The 27,701-nt window shown below is 43.3% G+C and overlaps 1 protein-coding gene across 2 annotated transcripts in view; it reads left to right on the top strand.

The window, feature by feature from the left end:
• Positions 1–25,713, top strand: part of LOC126543857 (venom metalloproteinase antarease TserMP_A-like) — a 36,792-nt gene extending 11,079 nt beyond the window's left edge. The window contains exons 5-13 of one of the 2 annotated variants that reach the window (XM_050190990.3): positions 2,515–2,666; positions 4,619–4,690; positions 7,162–7,286; positions 7,511–7,560; positions 11,564–11,672; positions 11,743–11,874; positions 11,999–12,149; positions 22,787–22,900; positions 25,613–25,713. In XM_050190990.3, the coding sequence (XP_050046947.2) occupies positions 2,515–2,666; positions 4,619–4,690; positions 7,162–7,286; positions 7,511–7,560; positions 11,564–11,672; positions 11,743–11,874; positions 11,999–12,149; positions 22,787–22,900; positions 25,613–25,660 (953 nt within the window). In that variant the 3' untranslated portion in view covers positions 25,661–25,713. The remainder of the gene's footprint in view (positions 1–2,514; positions 2,667–4,618; positions 4,691–7,161; positions 7,287–7,510; positions 7,561–11,563; positions 11,673–11,742; positions 11,875–11,998; positions 12,150–22,786; positions 22,901–25,612) is intronic. The other variant, XM_055062399.2, reaches the window with a different exon arrangement.
• The last annotated feature ends 1,988 nt before the right edge of the window (positions 25,714–27,701 follow it).

The following is a 27,701-nucleotide window of genomic DNA, read 5'->3' as shown; positions in this document are numbered from 1 at the left end:
CTCCGGATATGTTGGTGGCGATGGACATTCTCACGCTTGAGCGAAGCGGTATGCCGACATAGCCTACGAGCACATTCAAGGCACTGTAACTTAAGGCCCTATACAGGTGGTATAATTTCGTCCATGGAGGCTTTAGTTTCTTGAGCTTAGCGTCTAAGGATCGACTCATAATGAAACAGTCAGCTACTGCGGTAATTTAAGCGGGAATGTTTTGGATACATGTGTGTATATATACATATATACATATATATATATATATATATATATATATATATATATATATATATATATATATATATATATATATATATATATATATATAGTCACAACATAAGAAGCCAATAAACACGAAATGTGAAGGTTGCGGGTTCGGTTCCCACCTGCGGCAAGTTGATTTTCATCCACTTTAATTTCCATTAACTTATCGTTTCTTCATTTCATTTATTAAGCACAAGTAATTTCCCCACTGTTGTCCTTGGTGTCTGTGTTTGTTGGCTTCTTATGATATGACTAATAAAAATCGGGCCCCTCGGTTAACCAAATTTCTTCTCGTTTATATATACATATACATACATATATATATATATATATATATATATATATATATATATATATATATATATGTGTGTGTGTGTGAACGTCGAGGCGGTGTATTCTTGACTTCGAGCCATCGTTCGAGTGATGTCCTGTCGTCTCTACATCGCCGATATGTATGTTACGGCGTCAAAAGCAAAGAATGAGCAGCAACCGCACCTCCAACGGTTGCTGCTTTTAGGTTCCCTGATAAGCGATAATGAACCGGCTCAGAGTGGGGCCAATATAGGGTCGGCGCTGCGGCGAGCGAGAACGCCCTGGGGAACGAGAGCATCGTCGAGGCTTATGCTGTGTCAGTGCGAGGTCGTGGGGGATGCCTCGTGGACGTTCGCCTAGTTTTGTGAGCGGTGCGTTGACGACTAACATTCGTGGTCCCAGCTCGGGGCATGAACTCCAGCGGTACAAGCGGCTCGGTTCTCCACAGTGGTAGCATAATAGGTGGTGGCTGCTGCGCTCCTAATATCCGTCATTTTTGGGGATTGCGCGGGCCCACATGTGAGCTGGCTGGCGGCAGTGGCGGCTGGCGACGGGATTGCGGTACGGCCCGGGCACTACCTCGGTGGAGAAACGTGAAGATGGGCGAAGAGGGTGTGAGACATCGATTCCGGTTGGCGCTGCGACGATTCGGACTTCATGCCGAAAACTTCCAGTGAGCGCTAAATTTTCTTCATAAAAAATGTCGTGGATTGAGACTAGCCCAAGAAAACATCTTGCTTCATTGGTGTACAATGTTACTGGTGGTCTATCGGATGGCGTCAGAGCCTAGTTCTTGGAATTCACACTTCTGCGTGAGCACTTGACTGTTATATTTTCTTCTTTGCATTTGAAGCGTCTTCGCTAAAGCTGTGAAATTCCACGGCTATCTTGAACGGGTTGCTGAATAATCCAACGAAAAGGACTTGTTTCATAACCAGCATGAGGAAGCGGACTTTCCTTTCTTTGGACATGTCTGGATCGGCGTAACGAAACAGGAAAACCCCCTCTTTTGCCGACAACACTCGTAAAGGTGTTCGCTAAGGTATAGCAGAAGCGATCCCACGTTGTCAGGCTAGATTCACTATTCTTGAACCAAGTCCCGGTGGCGTCTTGCAAGACGAAGTAAGTAAGCATGCTGCAGCTTGTCGTCGGAGCTCCAGTTGTTTAATGTAGAGATTCTTGCATATGTGCACATCCAGTTTTCCTGATCTTCAAATATGAACCGGGGAAGACCGGCTTCCTGGGCTGTTGCAGCCTGACGGGGAACGCTGGGGCTGTCATTGTGGTTGTTGACTTGTCCGCAATTTCTATGATTTTCTCGAAAAGAGGTCCGTAATCCGGTAACGGTTCTTCTTACATGCGGCTATACTGCTAGTTAGTCGCAACGTACTCACGGCTTGTACTTGCAGGGAGTGTCCGGTACAGAACGAAGTGAAGAACGACGCAGTGTCCATACTTGGAGTTTTCCCGCTCTAGGATAGTTATGGTCGATAACACAGACAACAAATAGAATCGATTGCAAGAATCCAGAAAATTCTGATACATGAACGCGCGTCTTTCACCAAGCAATAACATTCGACATTCGTTAGGTGATAAAAAATATAACTGCAAAGATATAACCAAGTACACGTATCAATATCATTGCACTTTCTCCTCGTTGAATGTTTCTCTCTCTCTCTCATAGGACGCGATTTTGCATAAGAAGAACCTTCCATAACGGGTCCTAGACAAGTCTGTATGATAACTTCACAAACGCAGATTGTTTAACTGGGTTCACCTTTCTTTAAGTTCTGCTGAAGCCTAACTCAAGCTTTTTGCTAGAATCAGCAGCAGTCACATCTCTAACTCGCATAAATGTACACTTTGCTTTAGTTCTTTAATAAAAAAAAGATGGTTAATGAGACAAAATAATGACATTTTTGATCATATTGATCCACACTTTAGGCAGCGGACGAATTTGGAGACAGATTTTTAGACAAAAAGCCCACGTCGAAATATTCGTCGTGGAGCTTCACATCGTCTCCGATAAAGAGCACCAAAAATATTTTAAAACGAAGGAGGATCTTATTTCATATATGGCTGTGATGACAAACGCAGTGAGTATGTTTACCTACATCCACGAAAATTATTTCTGGTCGTTCTCAATCTGACTAAACCGCATAAAATCTATACACTTTTCCGTGTGTTAGCTCAGTTTATCCAATCTTTGGACTCAGACACAAATCCATACAACATTTTGCATCAATCTTCCTCCCAATCTGATGTGCTGTACCCGGAAACAAGCATCTTCACCACGGAAGCTTAGGAAATACTCTCCGCTGGTAAACAAATCAAGAAAGCAATGGCTGACCCAATGGCCACATCAATTGCATCGCAACCTATCTCCTAAATTTAGTTTCACCTAAATAATCCACAATTATGTTATTGGCGCTGCGCAACGAAAGCACGACCAAACACACTACGAAAAAATGTCCTATTCTGTCGTCTAAGAATCGGACACACATGTGGCACACACACTTTTTTGCTGATTGGAAAGGAACCACCAACCTGTGGTAGATGTGGTCAGAGGCTGATCGTCCTCTACGTCTTCCTAGAGCGTTGGGAAGCCGAAACAGAGAGAAGCAAACGTTTTCCTGCAATATAACAGCAGCGCACTCTCCTTCATCCCGTAATGTTTCATGGTTCAGGTTGGTTTTTTGACACCAGACTAGCCCTAAGTTTGTTAAGTGATGTTCTCTTACGCTTTGTTATCTGTACGATTTCACGATTTCGTAGCGCATCTTCTCTCCAGCGGATATCGTTGTGATACTACTTTAGTACAGCACATGCCTCCAAGCATTTTGCGTTTCAAGGGTTCTGTTAAGGCATTAATGTTTCTTGTAAACGTTTGCCTTGATGTATTTTATTGTGTCACCATTATTTTCACAATCTATCTTTTGTGGGCCCAGTACACGTCATTAGACATTGTCATAATGATGCTAGGTGTAGGTTTTACGCATTTCGTAGCCACCATTTTAGGCCACTTTATTGCCACGTCGCACCTACCTCTCGGAATTCATCGATCCACTGCGAACTCAACTCTTGTCGGGCACTGTGGTCATAATTGCCCCTTGCACCATAGAACAACAAATTCATCACAGACTAGAATTACGTTATCTGCAACAGGCAATTTTTTTAATTATGGAAATCTTATTAATCAACACCGCGTATATAAGCAACCACTACATCTACACAAATTGCAACTGACAGTCTTCTGCTCCTTACCAGTGTCAGTTGTTATTCGCTCCTCAAATATCCACGAAAGGCGTTGAATGAGCTCCTAAGCAAACGTTTTTAATGACTTGAATAAGGTTTAAAGTATGGATGTGGGACGACAAAAAGGTTCGACACAATGCTAACGCATTTCTCTGACATGACCCGCTAAAACGCCACACAGTTATTTTTTAATGTATGACCACTTGTAGTAAAAATGAAATCTGTCGCAACATAAAACCATGAAGTTACTTATTAGCAGTCAACTGGATCACAAAGAAGCATTCGAGCGATAAAAGCAAAAGAAAATACATACGTACGAAAACCAGGAACCCAGCGTTTATAAATTTTAAACGGCCCCGTGTTCCACCGTTCTAGTCAATGCCCTCGTTATTGTGGACATAAGAATGCAACCAGCCTGTTTAGAACCTTCACTGGGATCTGATTAGCATATTCATGTTGTATCTGTGATTTTTGTTGGAGCTGCAGAACAAGGTCTAAAGGGCGCTTGCGCACTGTGACGGTGAAATTCAACAATGCACCTCCTTTCGAACGCATATCTCTGTTATCTGAGTAATTTTTTCATACACCATGTAATCGATACTATGGCGTTTTCAGCACCAAAGAGTAGATTATATTTCACTAAATTATTTTTTGATATCCTTCAATTCCTTTGAGCTTTAGACGAATATTTATAGATGTAATTAGGTGGTTGTGGTAACGGTAGCTTTTAATAGGTAATGGTTATTATCATCCACATCTTTGGAAATGCTGATAAACTCACCGTATGCTTTAGGTGAACTTAAGATATGTGGACATGACGAAACCAAAGATAAAGTTCATGCTAGTCGGAGTAACAAGGAGTTTGGTAAGTATATTTCCTTATTGCACAAATCTTTTCCTTCAGTTGAACCTCGTTTCATTAACCGGTACTATCATAAATGTTTTCACAAACACAGATGACGAAAATGTATTAATATTGTTACCTAGGAAGACGCAGACGAAAAGCTATATGCAAGATTATTCACGAGGGAATACGCCGCACTTGGCCAAGAGGCAACAGCCTGCGCTAGCCTCCAGTCGTCGTCCTCGTCTTCTCACTGCTCGCCTCTTCGTCATAGCAAATACTGTCCCGTAGCAATATGTTTAAAAAGAAGAGCTCAGTGTGCAGCACCTGTAATAGCACGAATGTAATAGCAAGTTCGTCTTAACAAGTGTCAAAATAAGTTTGAGCATCACTTAGCCCGAACGTTATTCAGGCTGTTTCAGGGAACACTTTTAAATATCTATAAAATTTACCTGTGGCACAGATCACAATTATAGTTCATGAGCTGGGCTACTCGAAGCGGCTGACAGTACTTCCACAGAAAATTGAGATGCAAAATCAACTAATTTATAAAAATTCACTGAAGTTTTTAACTCATTACAGTATGGCCCATATTGCAATTTACAAATTCTAGCCATTCTAGCCTTGGAGTTCGCAAGGCCGTTCTTGGAACATATTTGAAATATGCCACCCGCTTCGAAAGAGAAATTCCACAACTTTGCGAAGAAATGAATTGGCGTTCCAGTTAATTTGTTAACAAAACGTCGTTTCATGCACTCACGCACACAAGTAATTGGAACGCCAATGCATTTCTCCGCAAAGTTCGGGATATTATATCTCAGAACTGGTGTCGTCCTGAGAATTCGCTCCAAGTGGATCCGCCTTGCGCAGTCCACTGCTAGACTGTGTAATTTGATATATGGGTCATAAGATAATTAAATAATATGTTCATTAGTGAATGCTGGTTAATTAGTAGACCTTGCATTTAAAATTTTCTGCATGTAGTGTCCGCCGCTTCGAATAGACCGGCTCATCAACTAGAATTGAGCTATCGGCCGCAGGCAACCATTAAAATATTTTGAGAATGTTCGCTGAAACATACTGTATAATTGCGTAGACAATTTACTTGTCTAAGAGAAGAACTGCCTTCGAGTGTACACAAATAAAGGCAAGCCATAATAATAGAAATTGTAAAAGAAAATAATGGAACAATTTCCAGCAATAATTGTATCTACTATGGCAAATGTTCAACCACCAGCGCAAACGAAATTTGTGTAAATTTTGATACAGGTTGGTTGAAAATTTTCGTAGCTAAAATCTGAGGTACCGAGTTAGAACGTGTGGGCGATGGGTGGCGGCATCTTAGTCTCTCCGTGTGCTTAAGAAAGGGTACATAGGCTGAGCGCCAACTAATAAAAATCCGAAATAATAAAAGTTATACACGCTGCGCGTTGCCCTGTGTCAACAGCGCTATGTATTATGGCACCAGCGCACAACGTACCTACTTTTATCATAGGGCAGGGCTCCTCGGAAACGCGCTGTTACTGCAGGCGGTGCATAGCGAATAATTTTCAGTGGTAAAGTGTGGTAAAGTCCTAGCGCCAATACAGCCTATATTTATACAGACCGACAAAATATATGCTCAGATAGTTTAGGTGTTAATGTCCCTCCAGTTGTGTTTTCTGGAGATGAGATGTGTATTTTATTAGGTTTTCCTGTTTCAGTTGCAAAGTGAAAAGTGCATGCGCCTGCTTTTTGGGCAGAAAAAGAAGCTCGATCCTCCTACTTGATGTGATCACAATAATTTATTGTCATTTTCTTTATTCGTACAGGCCTGTGCATACTGATGTTCCTTTAGAGAATAGACATTGTTAGACATCAACACCTTGTTTATCCTGGTTTGACGTGCTAGTGCTCTTTTCCCACTACTCTTACTACGCAAAATTGTTTACCAAGTTGCGAGATTTAAAACTGCGTATGGTGCAAAATCTGATGCTACATCATCATGGCCTCAATATATGTCACGGTGTGTATTGATGCTGCCATAAATGCACATCATTAGTTCACTTTTATACAGCACTGGTAGTTCGTAAATGATTGATCGGGGATATCGTCCCACAGTTTAAGAATTACTAATCGAATCTGACGCTGAGGGGCAGGATTCAACATTCCGGACACGTCTTCTAAACATTATAGGCCAAAACTTAAGGTGTAAGGTTTGCGCCGTCGTTGAAGTGGGCACAGTCATTTGTCGTTGGCTGCTTTTTGTAACCAACATTATCTGACGCAATGTCACTATCTCGAACAGACAATCATTATTTATTATGTTCGCACTAAAAGAAATGTGTCCTAGTAGACATGTATAAAAGTGGTAAGAATATAGGTGTCGCCCACAAAGCATATATGATTTGTTCAAGTGATATGTTTTACGCAAAATATTCTAAAAGTAAACGTTACTGCTTCTGTTTATTGATATCGTAAAAGACAGTGATCGCTTTCTGGCTTTTTTGCAGGAAGATGGTTTTGCTAAAATTATAGACGGTGCTATTATTGGGGCAGAAACATTGGACGGCTTGATAAAATACTACAAAGAAGGAAGAATCGCTGGTGCACCTGACATGGTGCACCTCATAACTGGGTGAGCTGGCACTGGCGCCCATTTCTAAAGTACTCGTACAAATAAAAAAAGAGTTTTCCGTAACTGAGTTACAAAGGTTCTAGCACCCTCTGACCTGGTGTCGTAGGTTGAGCTCCACACTTCCAAAAAATAAAAAAACATAAACGCTTCTGTATAGAACTTTGGCCGCTAACATGGGCGCTAAGACGACACAATAAAATGATAAATGTTCTATTTGCTTGTAGCCGAGACATGGCCCGCTACGAAAATGGCGTTCTGGATAGAAGCTACGACGGTGAGTTTACATGTTTTATAAATAAATAACACTGCTGCGTCATTGCGGAACAAGGCTCTAATTTTAATGTGGCTACAATAATTCACGAATGGCAATTGGCGAACTCGTGAGCCAAGACAAGACTTAAAAGGTCCCATGAGAAGGAAATTGTCTCATGAGAAGTTACAAACCAACCTAAGAGTGCGTTAGAGGCATATTAAGCACAATTACATGATGTTTAGAGGTAGTGATTGTTTATCCAGTGTTATGTAATAAAAACAAATATCTGTTGGCATCAGCGGCTAGAGAATCACAGGGGACACCAGATGAGTGCTTTTCACTCCAGCTTGACGCGTGTGCACAACCTTGTGGGGTCCGCGTCCGTGGTTAGATAATGTTTTTTTAATGGCCTGTCCTACTACCCTGGCCTTAGTTTGAAGTACTCGACACAAAGCCTACTTTTACACTCGTACTCACGTCACGGGTTTAGTATTGTGAAACAGCTTCCAGTGTCATGCGATTTCGAAAGTGTCGGATTTCTTTGCAACTTATATATTTATTGATCTGCAATAACGTAGCTGCACTGAAGCAGATGGAAATTAAACAAACCCTATTCGTGGAACCATGCACGGTAATTTCTGCACCATTTCATGATGACATGTTGCCAAACTAGTGAGCACTTACGTTAATGCGAGCATTTTACGTTAATATGAGATCACTACGTGTACATATGGCCACTAGAAGTTATGGACCAGCGCTAAGCAAAATCCTAATACTGGGACGCGACCTCTGCGAGATGTGGGCACTGAAGAAAATGAAATAGAGAGAGACGACGGCAGGTTTTAGAATATCCATGCTATCTTTGCCAGCTGTCTGTCTTGCCGCATCTGTGCACATCTTCAGTGGTCATTTCGTGACAAGAGTGGTGGAAGTGCGGGGCATGGTTCATCCGATGCCACGATCCCCTCCTGGTTGCAGGAGTGCCAATCTTATACGAGTGAACACATGTCCACCAAGCCAGCATGCGAATCCGAGGATTGCCACCTGAGCGTGTTAATCTCTCCGAAACAGCGTTGATGGCCCCATGGAGCAGTATGTAGGGAGTTCTGTACGAAGGAACGACGACCTCTCCGCCGACTGTTATGCAGGGCATGACCACAACAACTCGTCACCTGCTTCAGAATCTACAAGTTTCGAAAGTCTTCCACAGAGATAAATTCGAAGATGTAGAATGCTGGTTGGCTCAGTTTGAGCGCGTTGTACAGATAAACGAGTGGAGCGAGGTATCGAACTTAAACGTGTACTTCACCAAATCTTGGCTCAAGTTCCGCCGTTGCTTGGTTGAAACCTGCACCAATGTTAATCGCCATGCACGAGCCGAACGGGCGCTCCCTTGCTGCAACCATCTGCCGAATGAGAGCGGGACGTCGTGCGCCGAGGTTATGACGCACCTCTTTTGTTGGGTGGATCCAAACATGCCAGAGGAAACGAATCTGCGCCATTTGATGAGTGGGGTTAAGGAAGGGCTATTAAGTGACCTTGTTTGAAGCCAGCTGAAAACCGTGGTGGAATTCTTGACCGAAGCCACCACAACAAATAGAAGACCTATCTGGGTGTTTTACACGATGGCACCTCCATCAGCAGTTATATGTCACCATTGTCTACTAATCACGCCGCAATCACGAACGAGCGGACACGTTGTCGCATGCTCCCGTCGGTCCTTGCAGCTTGATTAGTAGACGAAGACGGCGGATTCTTTCGGGCTCTCAGAGCACCTGACCTCATCTTACGGCAGCGCAAGGACACAGAAATACGCCCTCCCATCGATCACCTAGAAGGGAAGAATGTTATAATACCGCGGCACCTTGTTGGCAGTCTCTCGACCTTCTGTCTTCGAGAGGGGGTATCCTGCAAGAAAAAGAAAACACGAGTGCCAGCGACCAAGGGTATCTGCTAGGTGCAGCTGCCGACCTCCGTGATTGCATTCTCTTTGCTTCCACGGTAAGCCCGCATCTGTACACTTGGGATTTCTGCATAGCCTTCCCGGAGCACGCATTACGTACGCCAGAGTACGCCAGCCCAGGCTTTCCACCCTGGACAAGCACTAGGTGCGAAGCTGGCGCGAATGCCAACACCGAAAACCTCCACCTATAAAGCCCGTGAGGTTAATCCAACCCATCCCACTACCTAGCTCACCGTTTGACCAAATCGGGAGGGATATTCTGCGAACATTTCCCCTGTCAGCCAGCAGAAACAAGTGGAATATAGTCGCCAGAGACTACGTGACACGCTACGTTGAGGCGAAAACGCTAAAACATGGCACGACCACCGAAGTTGCCCAGTTGTAACGTGCTGCAGTACGTTACATTCGCGCACACGGTCACCATTGCGAAAACAACGCGATTCACGCCGTTTCATATCGTCTACAGGTGACAGGTCCGCACCATGCTAGACCCAATGCTTCCGCTCGACATCGACACTTCACGTGCTTCGGGCGCTGATCTACGTACTCAACACGCAGAAGCCCGTCAACTCGTGCGCATACACATCACGATGCAGCAAGGTACAGACGCATGGTGCGATAACATTCGGCATCGGCAAGTCGAATACCAACTAGGTGACCAAGTCTTAATATGGACTCTGAACCGACACCACGCGTCATCTGAGAAGCTGCTTAGTCGATACTTTGGACCTTTCAAATGGATTCGGCGCGCTAGTGAAGTGAACTACGAGATCAGTCCGGATAGAGTCGCGTCGCGTCGCTTCGGTGTCGGCAACAGCATTAAAAAAATTGTCCACATTTTTCGCCCACACGTTTATTCGTGCATTAAGCGGGCGCTGCACAGAGCTCACGCAGCTTCTTCAGTTTCACTTGGAAGCCCAATGTAATCCGGTGCTTCCTATGCGTGCACTGCTCTGTTGTTCCCTCTCTTGTTGAGTAAGCATCGGTTTGGTGCTTTCTTTTAGTTGCGGCATAATGCCACTATACTCATGGACACCTTTCTGTGGCAACAAAGTGAAAGCTACGGGCGCATGGCTACCACGCATGCGTTACGGCGCCAAGCAGTCCACCAGCGTTTGACAGTGCTTTTGGTTTCGCACAACAGACGCCGAATTGACTCAGCATCACGTGCGACGGTTGCGCGTTCACCCAGACGTTGAAGGGAATAGCCGCAAAACAAGTAAACGTTTACATTAGGTGGGGTGTTTTATCAGATTTACCTGTTGCTAATAAGGTATTTATGTTTATTTTTCCCAAGCATAAACTCACGTGAATGAAAACATGGGACTCTTTTCAGAAGCGCTCTCACTTCTGTGCGCTTCGCCTTCGTACTTTTTCCTTCATTGCCCAAGAAAGTTGCCCGCGAGTAAATGTGTCACGAGCGAGCGCCAAGTTAAGAATGGGACGCGCACTCAGCAAGATCCGAACGCTGAAGGGGAACTGGAGACTGACGACGCATGCTGTAGAACATCCACGCCATGTTGTCCAGCTCACTCTCTTGCCAACACTGTGCATATTTTCAAGTGTCATTTCGTGACAATATGAAGGACAGGGACACAGTTTCTTATTACTTCTCGTCGACTTCGCGTAAGCAATTTAAGTAAACGAAACCATGACAGCGCTATCCGATCATCAGAAGCAATGCCGCTGCGATTTCCCTGGATTCGCTCTGAGCACCAAGCTCCCTGCATATCCGTCCTATAAAACCAGCCGGCGTCACTGCTCCATTGTAAACATGATTATGTGGCAGAGAATTGCACATGAAGACAGACCAAACGGTCCTTCACAAAAATTAGATAGTTGGATACATTGCTAACCGCTATCGATATAGTAATGACTGCAGTGTACATCAGTTCAAAAGCGATCCATTTTGTATATAATACTTGTGTACTACGCTATTTGTATCTTATTTGATGTGCTTTGTTTGCCATGGTCATGCACTACATTAGGTCATAAATAGTAAGTTTTGTCAGCAGCATAAAGATCGCAATGCTTAAACCTAGTACTCAATTTCCTGTTCAGGAATTTCAAACCAAGACACTGTCTGCACTAAGCACGCAGTTGGCTTAAGCGAAGATACGGCAACGTCATTCCTGGGAGTGGCTGTCATGGCTCATGAACTGGCTCATGTGTAAGTCTACTTTTAACCAAATGTAAAAAACACTTGCTCTTAAAGACTGAATCGTATCTCCACTTGGCAGGTTGGGGGCGGAACACGATAATCCTCCAAAGTGCCCGTGGTCAGAAGGATATCTCATGAGTTACCTGGATGGAGGGGTTAAAAAATACCGGCTTTCTCCCTGCTCTGTAGAGGATATACGCAATGCTGTGAAGTAAGAAGTGTCGTTTCATTTGTTCTTTTTTTTTATTTCACCATTTCCTTAGAACGGAGCAATTTTTAATGAGTCAAGTTCTGCAGCAGTTGAAAGTGGTGAAAAGGTATTCTTTTCTTTGCAGGAAACTGCCATGGCAATGTACAATAATAGTTGCCCTTACGAACTACATGTCCCGACACAAAGCACTTCCAGGCCAAATTGTTAATGCGGGTCATTACTGTAGGAAATATCTGAAGATAGATGACGAGCGAGAGAATGTCTACTCCGTAAAGGTGAGCGCGCCATAGAGGCCTAATCCGAAACACCTTTTCCTGAAACTTTGGCACCATCGTAGCATAAAGCGCGGACTATTTAGCGTAATGCGCAAGCTTGCATGATCTAGCTATCGGCAAGGTTGATCAACTGAAACACTAAGTGCCTCATACCTGAGGATACCAGCGTGTGCGAAATGAGCGTGTGCGAAACAACCTCTACCTGTTTCCTAGTGGGTACGTGTTTTCGGCCGCCCGACGCGGACCCCTCGTTTCTCGATGTACTACGTGAAAGCATTACATGTGCTACTCGACAATGTTCCACGGCTGTTATTTATCTCCTGGGAGACATTAATTTTCCACTTATTGATTGGCTAAATCTGTCATCATCATGCCGCTCCTCTGCTGAATTTATTAGCTTAACACTAGATTACAATCTAACCCAGAGAGTCGATAAACACACCCGTGGTCCCAACATCCTAGACTTAGTATTAACTACCGCACCTGATACCACCGGGCCTATTGCTTACATTGATGGCTTGAGCGATCACAAAATTCTTGAATTAGACAATAATATTGCTCAAACTTTCTATCGGGCTCAGACTAAAAGTATTAGAGACTACAATAGAGCCGACTATAAAAATATTAATGCTGAATTGGCTATCTTTCTTCGTGAAGAGTTCCTGCCTTTCTTTAATTCAAAATTGGTAAACGACAGCTGGGAACTTTTCAAGCAAAAATTAACAGCTCTGGTAGAAAATTACGCGGCAAAAATTGTTATAGCAAATGACAGATTTAATCCTTGGTTTACTAAGCGCCTTCGAACATTAAGAAGCAAGAAGGAGCGTCTGTATCGCGCGGCCAGAATGGACAATCAAGCCTCATCTTGGGCAGCATACAGTGATTTTCTAAAATTTTACTGCAAAGAGCTACGCGCAGACAAAGACAAATATTTCTCACGTTATCTGCCATCTCTTTTAATCAATAACCCCAGAAAATTCTGGCAAGTCATATCATCAGGTAACACTGTCCGCAATATTGTGCTACATGATGGCGGCACAGCCCTTTGTCTGACGCTGATTGTCCAGTAGCGTTTAACACTTTTTTCACATCTGGTTTTACACAGGAAGACTATTCCACTGTTCCCATAGTTCCCGACTTTGAATATCCTTTTACGGAACCAATAGATATAACAGGAGATGGCATTTTGTCTTTAATAAATAATCTGAAATTATGCACATCTACCGGTATAGACAATATCAACTCAAACATAGAAAAAAATACCGTTACAATCTCAAGCCAAATTTTGTGACATATATTTAGGAAATCCGTATCATCTGACGAACTACCCCTTGACTGGAAAATTGCGAAGGTTATGTCTGTATTCAAAAGGGGATAACAAGTACTCTCCACGAAATTTCCGTCCCATCTCATTAACATGCACCTGCTGTAAACTACTGGAGCATATCATAGCATCGCATATCTACCGCCATTTAGAATCAAACGACTTTTTTTTATTTTAACCAGGATGGATTCAGAAAAGGCTTATCTTGTGAAACTAAGTTGCTCGAATTTGCAACAGAATTACATTCCAGCATGAATAACAAACAAAAGACTGACTGTGTATTCGTAGATTTTCGAAAGCATTTGATCCTGTCGCTCATTGTCGCCTTATCTCAAAAATATCCGCGCTCCGACTGGATTCATTAACTGTATCTGGGCTCCGAAACTTTCCCTCCTTGCGGCAACAGTTCACTCTTGTTAATAACCACTCATCCCTTATTTCTGACGGTACTTCTGGCGTACCGCAAGGCAGTGTCCTTGGTCCTCTTCTTTTCTCAATCTTTATTAATGACCTACCACAAAACACGTAATCGCAGATAAGGCTTTTTGCAGACGATTGCATTTTATACCGTACGATAAACATGTCTGATGGCCACTTAGTATTACAGAACGACCTTAACCTTGTCAGTTCCTGGCTCAGTACACGGCAGATGACCCTCAACTCAGACAAATGTAAAGTCATCTCCTACTCGCGAAAGCATTCAAACTCACTTTTCCTAAGTCCTAAATTACACCGCCGTACCTCCGACATCGTCCTACAAGTACCCTGGCATTGAACTTACAACTCATCTTTCCTGGAGTACACACATAACAGCTATCTGTGCAAGAGCTTCAAAACCTCTGGGTTATCTTCGACGGAACTTGCGTAAATCCCCGGCTACAGTTCGTAAATTAGCATATCAGACTTTTATTCGCCCACAGTTAGAATTTGCGTCATCAGTATGGTCTCCACATCAAAATTATTTAGTTGATATGCTAGAATCAATTCAAAACAGAGCATCGTGCTTCATCACAAGCGACTACGACAGAACTTGCAGCGTAACTAAGATTAAAGCAGATATTTCACTCCAGCCACTTGAAGATCGTCGCACGATAAGTCTTTTTGCCTTTTCAATAGATACGTTCATGGTAATATACCTCATTTGTTGCCGCTTGAAGTACCAGCGCGCACGTCACGTCGCCCTAACAATAGACATAGTTTCAATCGCATATTCGGCAATACATTGTCATTTAACGCATCAGCAGTGCCATGTGCGATAACCGTATGGAACAGTCTTCCTGATAACATTGCGTGCTTAACACATCGCGACGCATTTCGTGAAGAATTGTAAAGTTTCCTGTTGTAACATTGTGTAAGCATGTTAGTGACCTGCTTTCCTTGCCTGTTTTTCACACTTGTATTTTTGTGTGTATGACTATATTACTGTGTTTACGCTGTCTAAAGCTTAGACTAGACAAACATTCTTTTGAACATTGCTTTAGTTATCTTGTGACTGCCTGTATTGATATTTATATTGTTTACTCGTGTTGAAACACTTGCGTTGTGTCTCCCCTTACCCAATGCCCTTAAGTAGGCCTGTAAGGTATTCTAAATAAATAAATAAATAAATAAATAATGTAGTGGAACACGCCGAAAGAATCTTACACGACCGCCTAGATAATTGGTTGATAAAGAACATCATTTCGAGCCCATACCAAATTGGCTTCAGACGAGGGAGCTCGATTTGGTGTGCCCATTTTAATCAATCAATCAATCAATCAATCAATCAATCAATCAATCAATCAATCAATCAATCAATCAATCAATCAATCAATCAATCAATTGAGTTTATTTGGACATACATTGATAGGCGCTGCAAATATATAGATAGGCGCTGCAAAAGGAGGCAACATACCTCCTGACAGGGCCTAGAAAGTCGTATTTCGACCTAGAAATTCGTATTTAACTAGCTTGATGTAAAAAAAAATATGCAACCTTAGTCACTACAAATATCCCTAATGCGTCTGACAGCGTCGAACATGTAAGCCTAATGCTGCTGCCAAAATATTTTGTCGCGTAGGTTTGTGAATTTTCAGACGCCAAGGAGTTTTACTGCTCTCTAAGCGGATTGTCTTCATCAAAATATAAAGAGTTAAAAGGTCTACCACAGGGATCAGTCCTATCGTCATTGCCACTTAATGTTTTACTCAGTATTGTACCTTTACAACAGAATGTGCATGTGTACTTATACGTGACGACATTGCATTTTGCTGCATCGGTAGACTTGCATGTTTTGAATCAAACACCACAGTATTATACGAATCTCCTAGAAATATGGCTTGATGAAATTAACCTCTCTCTTAATACCAGGAAAAGCGCCACCCTAGTTTTCCCTGAAAGCGTTCCTGTTTCCCGTTCTCGTTTTCTCTTCGCTCTGCGAAGAGAAAAAACACAGGACATGCCACTTGAGGTGCTGCGAGCCCTTCTGCGGCATTAGCCTGTAAATATTGTAATATCCAGTTTCGTCTATTCGCCGTGTGCTCGTGAATCCCCGTGACAGTATGATTGCTATCAGAATAATATGAGACTGCGGCATAAAGAACGTCGAAGAGACTGAAAGAACACACTACTTTATGCACTATACAGATGCAAATCATTAAAAGTTAATGACATGAAGCACAAGAAAGTGTTGTATAACGCTGTCGGACAGCATGGTGTGTGTACTGGGCACGTAATGAATTGTGATGAGTGATGCATTGTCGCCTCCAATAGAAACCTGCTACCAATCATGCATTTGGAATCTTTGATAATTCAGACTACTGCCATATGCTTAGCAGAAATACTAACAGTCTGCAGTGATCTTGTTGCATTGCATATGAACCACATTTATTGGTTTTTAGAGGTTGGATTGCGCAGCATTTTGACGAGACACACAGAACAGACACACACCATAGAGCGCTACTTGCAACTATCGCTTTATTCCCTTGTCAGAGGAATAAATACAGTAATCTTCCTGTATTTATTCCACTGACAAGGGAATAAAACGATAGTTGCAAGTAGCGCTCTGTGGTGTGTGTCTCTTCTGTGTGTCTCGTCAAAATGTTGCGCAATCCAACCTCTAATATGCCATACCAACACGCCCAGTCGTCAACCTTGGGGAGTTTTATTGGTTTTTATTTCTGTGTAAAAACCTTTCCAGCAGCTTGTATATGAATCTCTGAGAAAAACAACAATACAATTTTTCTTTGCATTGCATGACGTCTCATCTGCTTTGCGATTTTGTGAGAATACCTTACGGATTGTTTTCCCCTTATGGAGAAGCTTTTTCAAGAACCAGATAAATGTGATTGGTCGACCCTGTACCTTTAGGCTGGAATAAGTTGAATGACTAGATGACCTTGCGTTATTCCCTGATTCACCCTCTGGAACTAACACAGTGGTGCAACTACTCACATGAATCAAGGCCTTACTTGCCTCAAATTATTAAATTGATGGTGAGCGCGCGACCTCGACATGTTTTTGGCGCTGCTTTTATTTAGGTTTATCGCGCACTACGTTCATGTAGGACTATATGCGCCAAAAACTAAGCAAAAAATAAAAAAAAAACAATATACGTGGTGTTTGAGAGAACACTTTCAAAATTTCAAAGGTTGCCTGTGGCAGGCAGCACAATTCTTGTTCATAAGCTGGTCTACTCGAAGACGCGGAGATTGCATAGAACGAAAAATTAAATATATTATCGACTAATTAACAAACAGACATTTGCGTTTATAACTAATTACATTATGGCTCATGTCACAATTTACAAGTGCCGCCATGTACTTGCATTTACAAATACAGTCATAGCGGCTGCACTTAAAACGAATTCTCAAGATGACACCAGTTTCGAGATATCACTTTCCGAACTTTCTGGAAAAATGCGTTACCGTTCCAGCTATTTTCTTTCTTCAATACATAACACGATGTTTTGTGCAGAAAGTCAAAGACAACAAGTTGGGGAAGTGCAGCTCGGATGAACATTCTTGAAGCTTACATTACAATTCCAAATGGAGCATCAAATATTGGATGAATAAGAACCACTGCAAGTGCAACGGCTTGTTTCGCAGCCGTGAAGGCAGTCGAGGCTTCAGAAGACCAGGAACTTGTCGGAAACTGGTTGCTTGCGTTGCGAAGAACGTCGCCGAAGGGTGGGGAAGCACCGCGTCACAAACGACTAAACAATTTGACGAGCCGGAACAGCTATCGCAACTTGGGAAATGTCAGATGACACTCGAGCCACCATGGAACGAAGGCAAATTTTTGTACATTCAAGGCACCATGTTGCTATAGGCATTTCAATATTGGATGCGGTTTGATCTTGTGGCAATCGCGACGAGAATTTCGTCATTTTTGGCTTGTGATTTCTCAAGTCTCATCTGTGCTGCAGCAACCACACCCAGAACATCTCCAATGCGCGAGAGTCCCATTGCGCACCTCACCACGTTCACCAAAATAACCTGCCATACTCTTCGCGGAGCCGCAAAAAACGCTCCCACACAACAAATGGGAGGTATGCTCCCTCAAGTAAAAGAGGAACTACCACAAAATATAAAGACCCATATACCGTCCATATAGAAGGAGTTCCAAGAGCTCCAACAGTACGTGGATGAGTCTTTCCAAGGGGTTAACACGACCCGCAAGCGACCGCCTACCGTTGGCGACAATGAGCCGATTATCAAATGCATCGTAACCGCGGAGATGGAGGAAGCAACTTTGGGCTGTCCCTAACATGACTCGCAAAGTACCTAGACAATAGGAGAATCTTGTTCTTTGGCTATTGAAACGTCCCTCACTACATAACAAACAAGCTACACTCAATACATACATCAAGGTGGTGCTAGTCCCACCATACATCATTTGCTTACAAGAGGTCGGCAAAGCACCAAGACCAATCGTGGTTTATCGTCTTTACATCGATCCAAACCAGCCAGGTGTAGCGACTCTCGCAAGAAAGGACTGAGCCGTAGCCGCGACCGTAGCGCCGAGGATGGAAACACAGCATGAAATAGTCGCCATTTGGACGCTGAAGAACGGACAGCATAAGTGAATATTTGTCCACGTGTACAGTCCCGAACGCGGGAACGATATGTTTACAACCCTCAACCACGCATCCACACCGATTTAACAGCAGAACCGACTGATTCTCCTTGGTGAATTTAATCCATCGACCACCGACTGTCGGTACAAGCGCCATACGAGTGAGGGAATCAAGTTGCTTCGCATCAACCACGCCCACGAGATACTGCTGCTCACACACGCGAGAGTTATTACAAGAATGGGAAACAACGTGGCTCTGTACACTAGGCCTGATCTTACCATTATCAGCCATGCTTCCTAAGTTTTCCTCGAGGTTACCTGGAGAAACCTCGAGGAAAACTTAGGAAGCAACTGCTACATTCTATGCACTACGTTGATCGTGGCAAAAGTCCACCTACCCATAGAATCGGCCAGGCTGACGGACTGGAATAAATATCGATAAGGACAGCTGACATCGCCTTGACACGGGTCACTACTGAAGAGTGGCGTAAAATCCTAAAGGAACCTTATAATGTCTCCATTTAGGAGTTCAAAACCACACCGGACAGGCCGCCTATAAACATCCACCTTGCCCATCTATAGGAAGCTCGTAAAGTCTGTGCAAGAGGTGGAAAAGACGCCGCCACAATCGCAAGCTAGGGTGACCAATCGACCAATTGGAGGTAGAAGCAAGCACCTACGTTTAAACACTCAACAACAGCAACTGGTACAGTTTCTGTAACTCCGTTAAAGGCACATTGAGCACAAAGAAGTCATAGGCCGTACTTCGATGCATGCTGCATCCGCCCAGTACGCGCACAGAGACGGCTAATGTGATACGGCGACTCCCAGGAGAGTATCAAGAGAGGAAGACAGCTATTGCAATAAATCAAGACCACCTACACTGGTGAGGATCAAGCACCTAGCACAACACCCAATGAGCACCATGGGGAAGTCAACGAAGATATGGACGTCCCCATCAACTTCGTGGAATATTGTGCAGACGCGTAGTCTTTCAAAAAGAACACGGTACCAGGACCAGACCGCGTCATCAATGATATGATCCGTAATCTCAGTGACACGGCCATCGGATTGCTTGTGTATCTGTTCACTGATCACGTCAGGAGTTAGGGAGGTCAGGTAGCAGTGCCATGGAAATCGTACAACAGCACTGTGTTTCCAAACCCTGGAAAGCCGCGAGAGATGGGACAGCTGCTGCGGTCGATCTTATTAACATCGGCGAGCAGCATTACTAGCATCATTGCCAGAATTGCGCGTAACAGAGAGGGTAGGATGGCGACAGACATTACGAAACTTATGCAGGCCTTCGTCAGAAGCAGAATCATCTACGCTCTCCCTTTCGAAGCCTCCATACAAACCGACATCGACGAAGCAAATCGTCTGATCCAAATCTCCTGCGAAGCTGCGCTTCGCCTGCCCAAAAATACGAGCGCAGACCACCTCAGCGAACTGAACATGTCAAACGTATACGAAGAACTCTCCTCAGCAACCCCCATGGCCCAGCACGAAAGACTGAACGCAACACCCCAGGGGCGCTTCGTGCTAACGCGACTTCGCTGGTCCCTAACGCCAAAGTTATGGGGAGACCAGACTACATTTAGGCACCCTGATCTAAGGACAAGAATTCATGCGGACCCCTTCGCACGTCATATAAGCCCTTACTACTATGCAGTACGGCGACAAGCCCGAGCAGCCATTCTGCACAAAAGGAATACACATGCGGGCTTATACCCCTCAGTTATACCCCTTACTTCACATGACGCACAGCACAATAGCGTCGTCCCGGCTTAATACAGTTTGTGTTATATATATATATACATATATATATATATATATATATATATATATATATATATATATATATATATATATATATATATATATATATATATATATATATATATATATATACATGAACATGGGACATATGGATGACTAAAAGTAGTTGGTGCATGAATGCGGCTCGTCTTCCGCACGGAGATTTTCTGGCATTGCAGACAGCAGAAATTGCTCATTGCAGCAGTGCTGTTCACACAAATGTAGTACAAGGCAATGGGCACATCGCCATTATCCCAAGTTCATTTTCCTTCGAAGCCATCGACTTGAAAGGCTAGGAATGGAGCCGGCATCAGCTTCGACAGGCAGGCAAAATAGCACCTCGATATACATTTTCCAGCAGCTGAATCGCTATTTTGACGACACTTGACGCGGTAACCTGGAGGCTCTAACGCTTCGGCCCCGCCTGTCGCATTCCGACGGAAATGCAAAGACTCCTGTGTCACCGTTTAGGTGCGCGTTAATTAATCCCAGGATGTCACAATTAATCTGGAGCTCTCCAATGCTGCCTCCCTCGTAATCCGCAGCAGTCTCGGTATGTTAAGTCCCACAATGTAAATTGTTGAACCATACCCTCATTTCTTTTCTGTCTTCCTTCCTTTAATATCGAGAACGCTGCATGTTAGGCTGCTGAGCACGAGGTCGCGGGATCGAATCCCGGCCACGGCGGCCGCATTTCGATGGGGGCGAAATGCGAAAACACCCGTGTACTTAGATTTAGGTGCACGTTAAAGAACCCCAGGTGGTCGAAATTTCCGGAGTCCCCCACTACGGCGTGCCTCATAATCAGAAAGTGGTTTTGGCACGTAAAACACCACAATTTAATTTTAATTTTTGAGAACGCTGCAGACACGGCCACGGTAGCTGCGCTGACGCGCACATGGCATGTAAATAGGTGAAAACAAGCTAGCGCGTGCAAAGCGGTGAAGCTTCCGATATTTGCCTAGCGATATGAGCATAACGTACACACACTTACGTTAGGGTCACGAAAGATATGGTGACGCGCTTTGCTGCTCCGAAATAAACAATGAATCGATAACTACAACGGTGCCGCATCAAACGCACGTTTCGGGACCATCTTTATCGTACTTACACAAGCTTTATCTGTCAGTCTTCCGGACGGTGCATCCTTGTTGCGGCATGCGGAAGTGAATGGAAATATTCGTCCGTTCAACAAACTTGGACATGCCGGCAAAATCCCGCCCGCTTATTCGACATCTCGGAATAGTGTAGTCGTATTGTCGGTATAACGACGAGGCAGCGCAACTTTGAAGCAAGTGCAGTCAGTTACATTTGCAGGCGTCCATGTTGGCGGCGGATCATATTCGACTGAACGAGGTTCAAAGTTTCTCAGACAAAGCCAAGTTCTCGGTTAAAAAGTGACTGCAGCGTACAATCCGCAGCGTAGCGAATAAAGACAAAACATTGAAGAACAACAACGAAGCAGCTTGTTTTCGCGTAGCTCCCACCCTCTGTTATCTTACAACTCTTAGCATTTCCGCCGCACATGACAGCTGTTGAAAGCGTATACTAATACATCTTTACTATCACCTACCTCATAAGCATCGGCAACAGTTACACAATATATGAATACCACACATGATGGCGACGGTGACCAACAGACATAAGACGGCAGCCTCGGAAGCACAAATGTACGTACAAATGGCTATGCGAATCCTCCCTGTCAGCGTAGCGAGTGGTGTGGTGGCTACAGTGTTTGATTGTCACGTGGTGTACCCTGGTTCCATTCCCAGCCTGTCGATGTTTTGCAATGTGTGTTTCGATGTCTGTGTGACGAGTCTTCCCCATTTCCTATGAAGTGGCTCTAAGCTGTGTGTTTGTAACCTCGTGCAAAACCCGTCGGGGTGGCTCTTGTCGAAAAAAAAATTACATAAAAATTCTCGTAGGGCCGCAGAATATTTGAGCTCTTATTAAGGTGGACAGATTTGATCTGAAGTACCGCATAATGGTTTGGCTTATGCGTGACATTTTGTAAGTGGCCCCTTTCCTGCAACGAATGGGGCCGGTAAATGCGGGCCGTATATGCAAGAACCGCTTAAAATAGACCGCATATGCAGTGGCTGCTTGGAGTGAGCCCATAATAAGCGTCGAAATTTTGATCTACTTTGCGCGTTACATGCGTTCATTTTAAGCCGGTATTGACTAAGAGTGTAAAGATGTTTTCAAACGGCGCTCACAGTGCAGTTATTGTGTTCGGATAAGCCTCTATTGTGCACTTAAGGGTGATAAAATCTGCAAGGCGAATGCATTTTCTAACAGAAGGTGGAGACGGATACCTGAGAAAGTGCCCCCTAGTGGTTGACTTTTTACAAAGCATACTTTACAAGCCGACAAAACTGTGTTTATTGAAGAGAAGTCAGGAGGATAAAAACAATCACGAGAACTGTGGTTTTCTTTTCAGACTGAACGTGGTGCCAAGGAGTGCAAAATGGATTGCTGCCATTCACCGAGCTATAGAATAAGAATATGCCTGGAAGCTAAGCTACCGGATGGAATGCAGTGCGTTACGGGAAAGGTTTGTAGGGTGTAAATGGTGTAAACACTGTTTATTTCGAGTAGAAACATCATGATAGAAAGTAAGTAGAAATAACGGTAACAAAAGCGAATGCTTACGATGATCAACTGCTTTTCTTGGGTAGTAGGTGCTGCAAAGCGTAGGTTACTTCATGTTTTCGATATGTGCATATTAATCCCAGCCTGAAAAATAGCGCACCTAAGTGTTAGAGTGAGCGTCGTATTGATGAAACGAACTTATATGAGCATAATTTGGCGGAGATATTCGCTTAATCACAGCTCAAAATTCAAGAATTCCTTATTTATTCGTGTTTTGATTTCGGTCCGAAACGCAACAGAAATGGAAGCAATATCATGGAGACTTTTCCCCTGCATACTAAAATAGCGTATATCACAGCGTGTCCAATTACACAAGTTTAGTGGAACCTTCGCATTTAGGTAAAACGTGCTTTGTTGGAATATTCACAGAAACTGACTAGGACGTGCTCCAATAAGTGTAACCACGCTACAGCTGCAAGAAGCACTTTGCGTTGTTTTCAGGTGTGATTTTAGAAATATGTTCATTTTCGTTATTAATATATATATATATATATAAAGTTAGAAAAGATTGGCCTAAATATCTTACGTCTAAAAGAATATCTCACCTGAGCACAATATAATTTCTGAGCTGACATATATTACCTCATTTACAAAGCAATGTACAGTTCTACAGGATATGATGAAGCTCTAAGTTGTGAGCTGCGATCTATTTCAACAGAGCGGAACAAAAAAAAGTTTCTGTCGTTGTAGCAATTTTTATTATATTTCTTGCTAGAAGTAAGAATTATTTTTCAACTGACTTTCGCAAGCGGCCTCTAGCAAGCAAAATGGTGCCGTAACTTTTTTCAGCAACCGTATTGAAGATTACGAAATCAGAGAAAACGCAATTATCAAATTGGAAACTATAACTTATCAATAAACAACGACTGAGTAATTCCAGAAATGGTACCTCTTATTATGCCTAAACCACAACGATTTCTTGTGTGATACACCTCTCTGATGTATGATGGTACATAATGGTACAATAAACCAGCAATAAAATCACGCGAGATATAAATCTATATATGCACTCGCGAGAGCATCCATTTGAAAAGGATACTCTCACAGATGCCGTTTACCGAATACCGATATCGGTTTTCCGCGCAGGCTATAGCGTTTATGAGTTGCGTTTTTCACTTTTTCTACCTACGAATCTTCCGTAAATATTGTAAGAGCCTCGACATTTTATATCAAAATTAAGATCAGTACAGTTTCTAGAAACTGTTCTCTCAAAACCGACAATTTTCTGTCAAATTAGTCCACTGCTATTCTTAAAAGTGTTTCCGTGTTTTACATTCATTTGCATTGGAAGATATAAGTTTTAGCGTGGGAGCTTGGGATTGCTGGTGGTTCAGTGAAAAAAGGACACAGCGCTAGAAAGACAAGGATACGAGAGAGCGACACGCTCACAGTGCGAACATACAGGAGTTTATTCATGAGCTGCCCGAAAATAACTGTTTAAGGTTTTTGTACGTCAGGGTGTGCATGTCCAGTAGACATTTGTACTGGTCGTTCAAACCAAGGACTGGTTAACCGCTTCTCTCTTCCCAGTCAGCAGATGCAGTTGTAGTCAAAATAGAAATCGTTAATGTCTGCCTCGTCAGTATCCTGACTAGGCCATGTCCGCATTCTAAGCAAAAAGTTTTCATGCACAAGTTGACCGCTTGTTGTCTGGCTTTAGTATCAGCTGTCGCAGAAAAGCTTTTTAACCAAATCAAGCATTGCCAATATAATCGAGCACCACGTCCGCCAGTGCATAAGAGAAAAAAACCTGGGGTACTTTCCGTTAAACATTATTTGTCCCACAAACTGAAGAGGGTAGGCCAGCGTGCTCGTATTACGATAGATTATTCCGCTGCTGAAAAACTGCCAAAGCTTTGCAACGTTACTTCGCAAGCCAGGCGTGGCCATTGTACTATAAAAAACAGGAAGGGAGGAAGGGTTTAGTGCCCTGCATCACTGGCGTGGTGTATGTGATTCCTCTCTCTTGTGGAACAAAATACGTGGGACAGACAGGAAGGTGAATCAATGACCGTCTCAGGGAGAAGCATAACAATTTGTCCAACACGGTGCAGGGTCATCTGGGTATTATTGCCGCGACCACGAGTGTAAGCCCTACTAGTAAAAAAGCAAAGTGCTGTATAAACATAGTTCACAGCTGACACGTGAAATCATTGAAGCAGATTTTATTAGGAAAATTGATAGCTTGTGCGCCGGTTCTCTGATTGCACTTTCATCTCGGGAAATAGCGTATCTTGACAGGGATTGAATGGCAATCATTCCATGTGCTCTGTAGGTACGTGGATATTATTATCAGCATTGCGAATGATGTTCTAGGTATTTTTTTTTTGCCGGTCATTCACATATTGCGCATGGTAGCACCCTATATATTCGTTCCTTCATGGCTTCATGAATAAACAGTTGTAAGTCAGCGCTGTGTGCGTGTCGCTCTCTCGTGTGCTTGTCTATTTTTCGCTGTGTCCTTTCTCCGAAATGAGTTCGCCTCGAACTAAAGCTTTCTCCCAATGTTCCTCCAAAATCAATCGTATAAAATATTTATAGGTGTATCAAGCTTGGCAGGAGTTTTGTCTATTGATTGATGTTCCCTAATACTTTCCGTTCTTTCTTCTTCTAGACATGCCAAAGAGGAGTCTGCGGAAACCACACATATATTCAGCTTTGAAGGACATGCTCCTCGGCTTATGTTAAAATCCCCAAAGAAACCAACAAAATCTCTTTTGCCTTGTTTTCTGGGTGCATGGGGTTGGTAGAATGACCAATTGATTGTCTGTGTACTTCTGGTCGTATGAGCATCATGTGGTATCTAGTTACCCCGAAAGCTATTTTTGAATCCGTTACTCGATGACCGCAACGGTGATTCTTCATTACCTATACCAGCGATGATCTAGTCTTCTTATTAGTCATGTATTCAATGTTCCACGATGCTCCGTATCTAGCGCGGAACCCTAGATAGCGAATGGAAGTTGCCCGCACACACAGTTGTGAAGCAATGCCTCAAAGAACAATTGCCAAGGATATCTGGCAAGAAATGCAAAACTCCTGATGGTACAAACAATGTTGTTAACAACATTCAGTTCTGTGCCGGTTTAGGGGGGCATGGAAAATATGTATTCCAAACCATATGATCTCTTTCTTTGAAGAGTTAGATGAGCAATCCCGTTTAAGTGCCAGAAGTTGCAATATGGTACATTTATAGAGGCCGTTTTCTGATCACAGCAACAAAACGACTAGTCAAGAAAGAGGCCTTTCATGCTGCATCTACTGGGAGGGGTCCTAAATATTGTGGATTTGGTTCATTTCCCCTTCGCGGCGTCCGCGCGCCTTGTGCAAAAGAAACACACAATATGTATGTAGCAGTATTTAACACTTCTGCCAAGTCATCGACGGCTTTTCTCGGTGTATGCGATAGGTTAAACGCTTTTAGAAATCTAATTGTTTGTTTGAATAAAAGTAACAACGCTTTATAGTGCTTCATGACGATGACAGCAGTTGTGGTCAAAATTGTATTGGCTTTGTTGGTCCGCCCATTCTGCTACGCCGACGACAACCATTGCTGTCCTCGACGACTCCCAAACGATGATTTTTTTCATCGCCAGGATGTTTATCACCGACAGCATCGCTATTGCCGAAGCATGAAGCAAAGCAAATCTTAACAAGTGCCACTAATTGAATTTGAGCACACACCAGTGAAGCAATGTGAATTTGGGAGTCGAACGCACTAACTACTAAGCTATTGCGCAACTGCTCATTTCCTTTATTACATGGGAGCTCAGCTTTCAGAAAAAGCAAGCAATACTCGGTTGTTTGCGCGTTCGACTCCCAAATTCAAACAGCTTCGCCGGCATGAGCTCAAATTCAACTAATGGCAATTGTTCATAGGTTTCTACTACACAAATGTAAGGCTACTGAAACATAATCAGAACTAACATAACAAACGTGATTTGAACATAATCAAACCACGTCCAAGTGCGAAATAAACACACCCAGCGTACACATTAGGAGTGTAAGCAGCAGATACTAGGAAAAAGGAATCCAATACAGCTTCAGCATACCCGTCGGACATTTTACAGTGCCAAAGATGCTTTGTTCAACAGTGTTAAAGAACGCAATGTAACATAAGCATGAAACAGGGAGGCTCACAGGGATATTTAAAAAAAGTATGAAATGACTTGCGTATGGAGGAATATTTAAACCTTCTTTTGTCTTATTGGGAAAATGTCTCCAAATAACACGGTATCTTTCCGGTCTACAGAATAGTGATCAAATGTCTCATTATTTGTAGACAAACAACAATGTGTCCACCGCGGTACAAAGCAGCCTCCATTCTCGAACCACGTTTTGACAGGAAAAGTTTCCGAATGCCACCTAATGTAAATGTATTAGTTCCTGGAGGAAGAATCGGTTATGTCTCTGGTATCGCACAGCAACCGCACTAGAAAATTATTGGGATACATCGCGCTCCGCACAACAATATGCGAGCAGTAGCGTCTGTGCGTGTATCTGCGATACCACATCAAGCACTACTATACAAAACGAGGCTACATTTGCATATCCTGCTGAAAATACGCTGGACATGATGGTTCTGCATGTGCATGCTATTGTTCCTTGCCAGGCTCCTGTAAGAAGCGTCGGCGCCACAGAAGAAGCTTACGCGACAGTGACGACGGTATTCTCCGAGCATGGCGCATGCCCACGATATAGGA

Source organism: Dermacentor andersoni, chromosome 10 (assembly GCF_023375885.2).
Source record: "Dermacentor andersoni chromosome 10, qqDerAnde1_hic_scaffold, whole genome shotgun sequence".
Taxonomy (NCBI): Eukaryota; Metazoa; Arthropoda; class Arachnida; order Ixodida; family Ixodidae; genus Dermacentor; species Dermacentor andersoni.
Note: the sequence above shows the minus strand (reverse complement) of the source record. Positions and strands in the feature narration are given on the sequence as shown.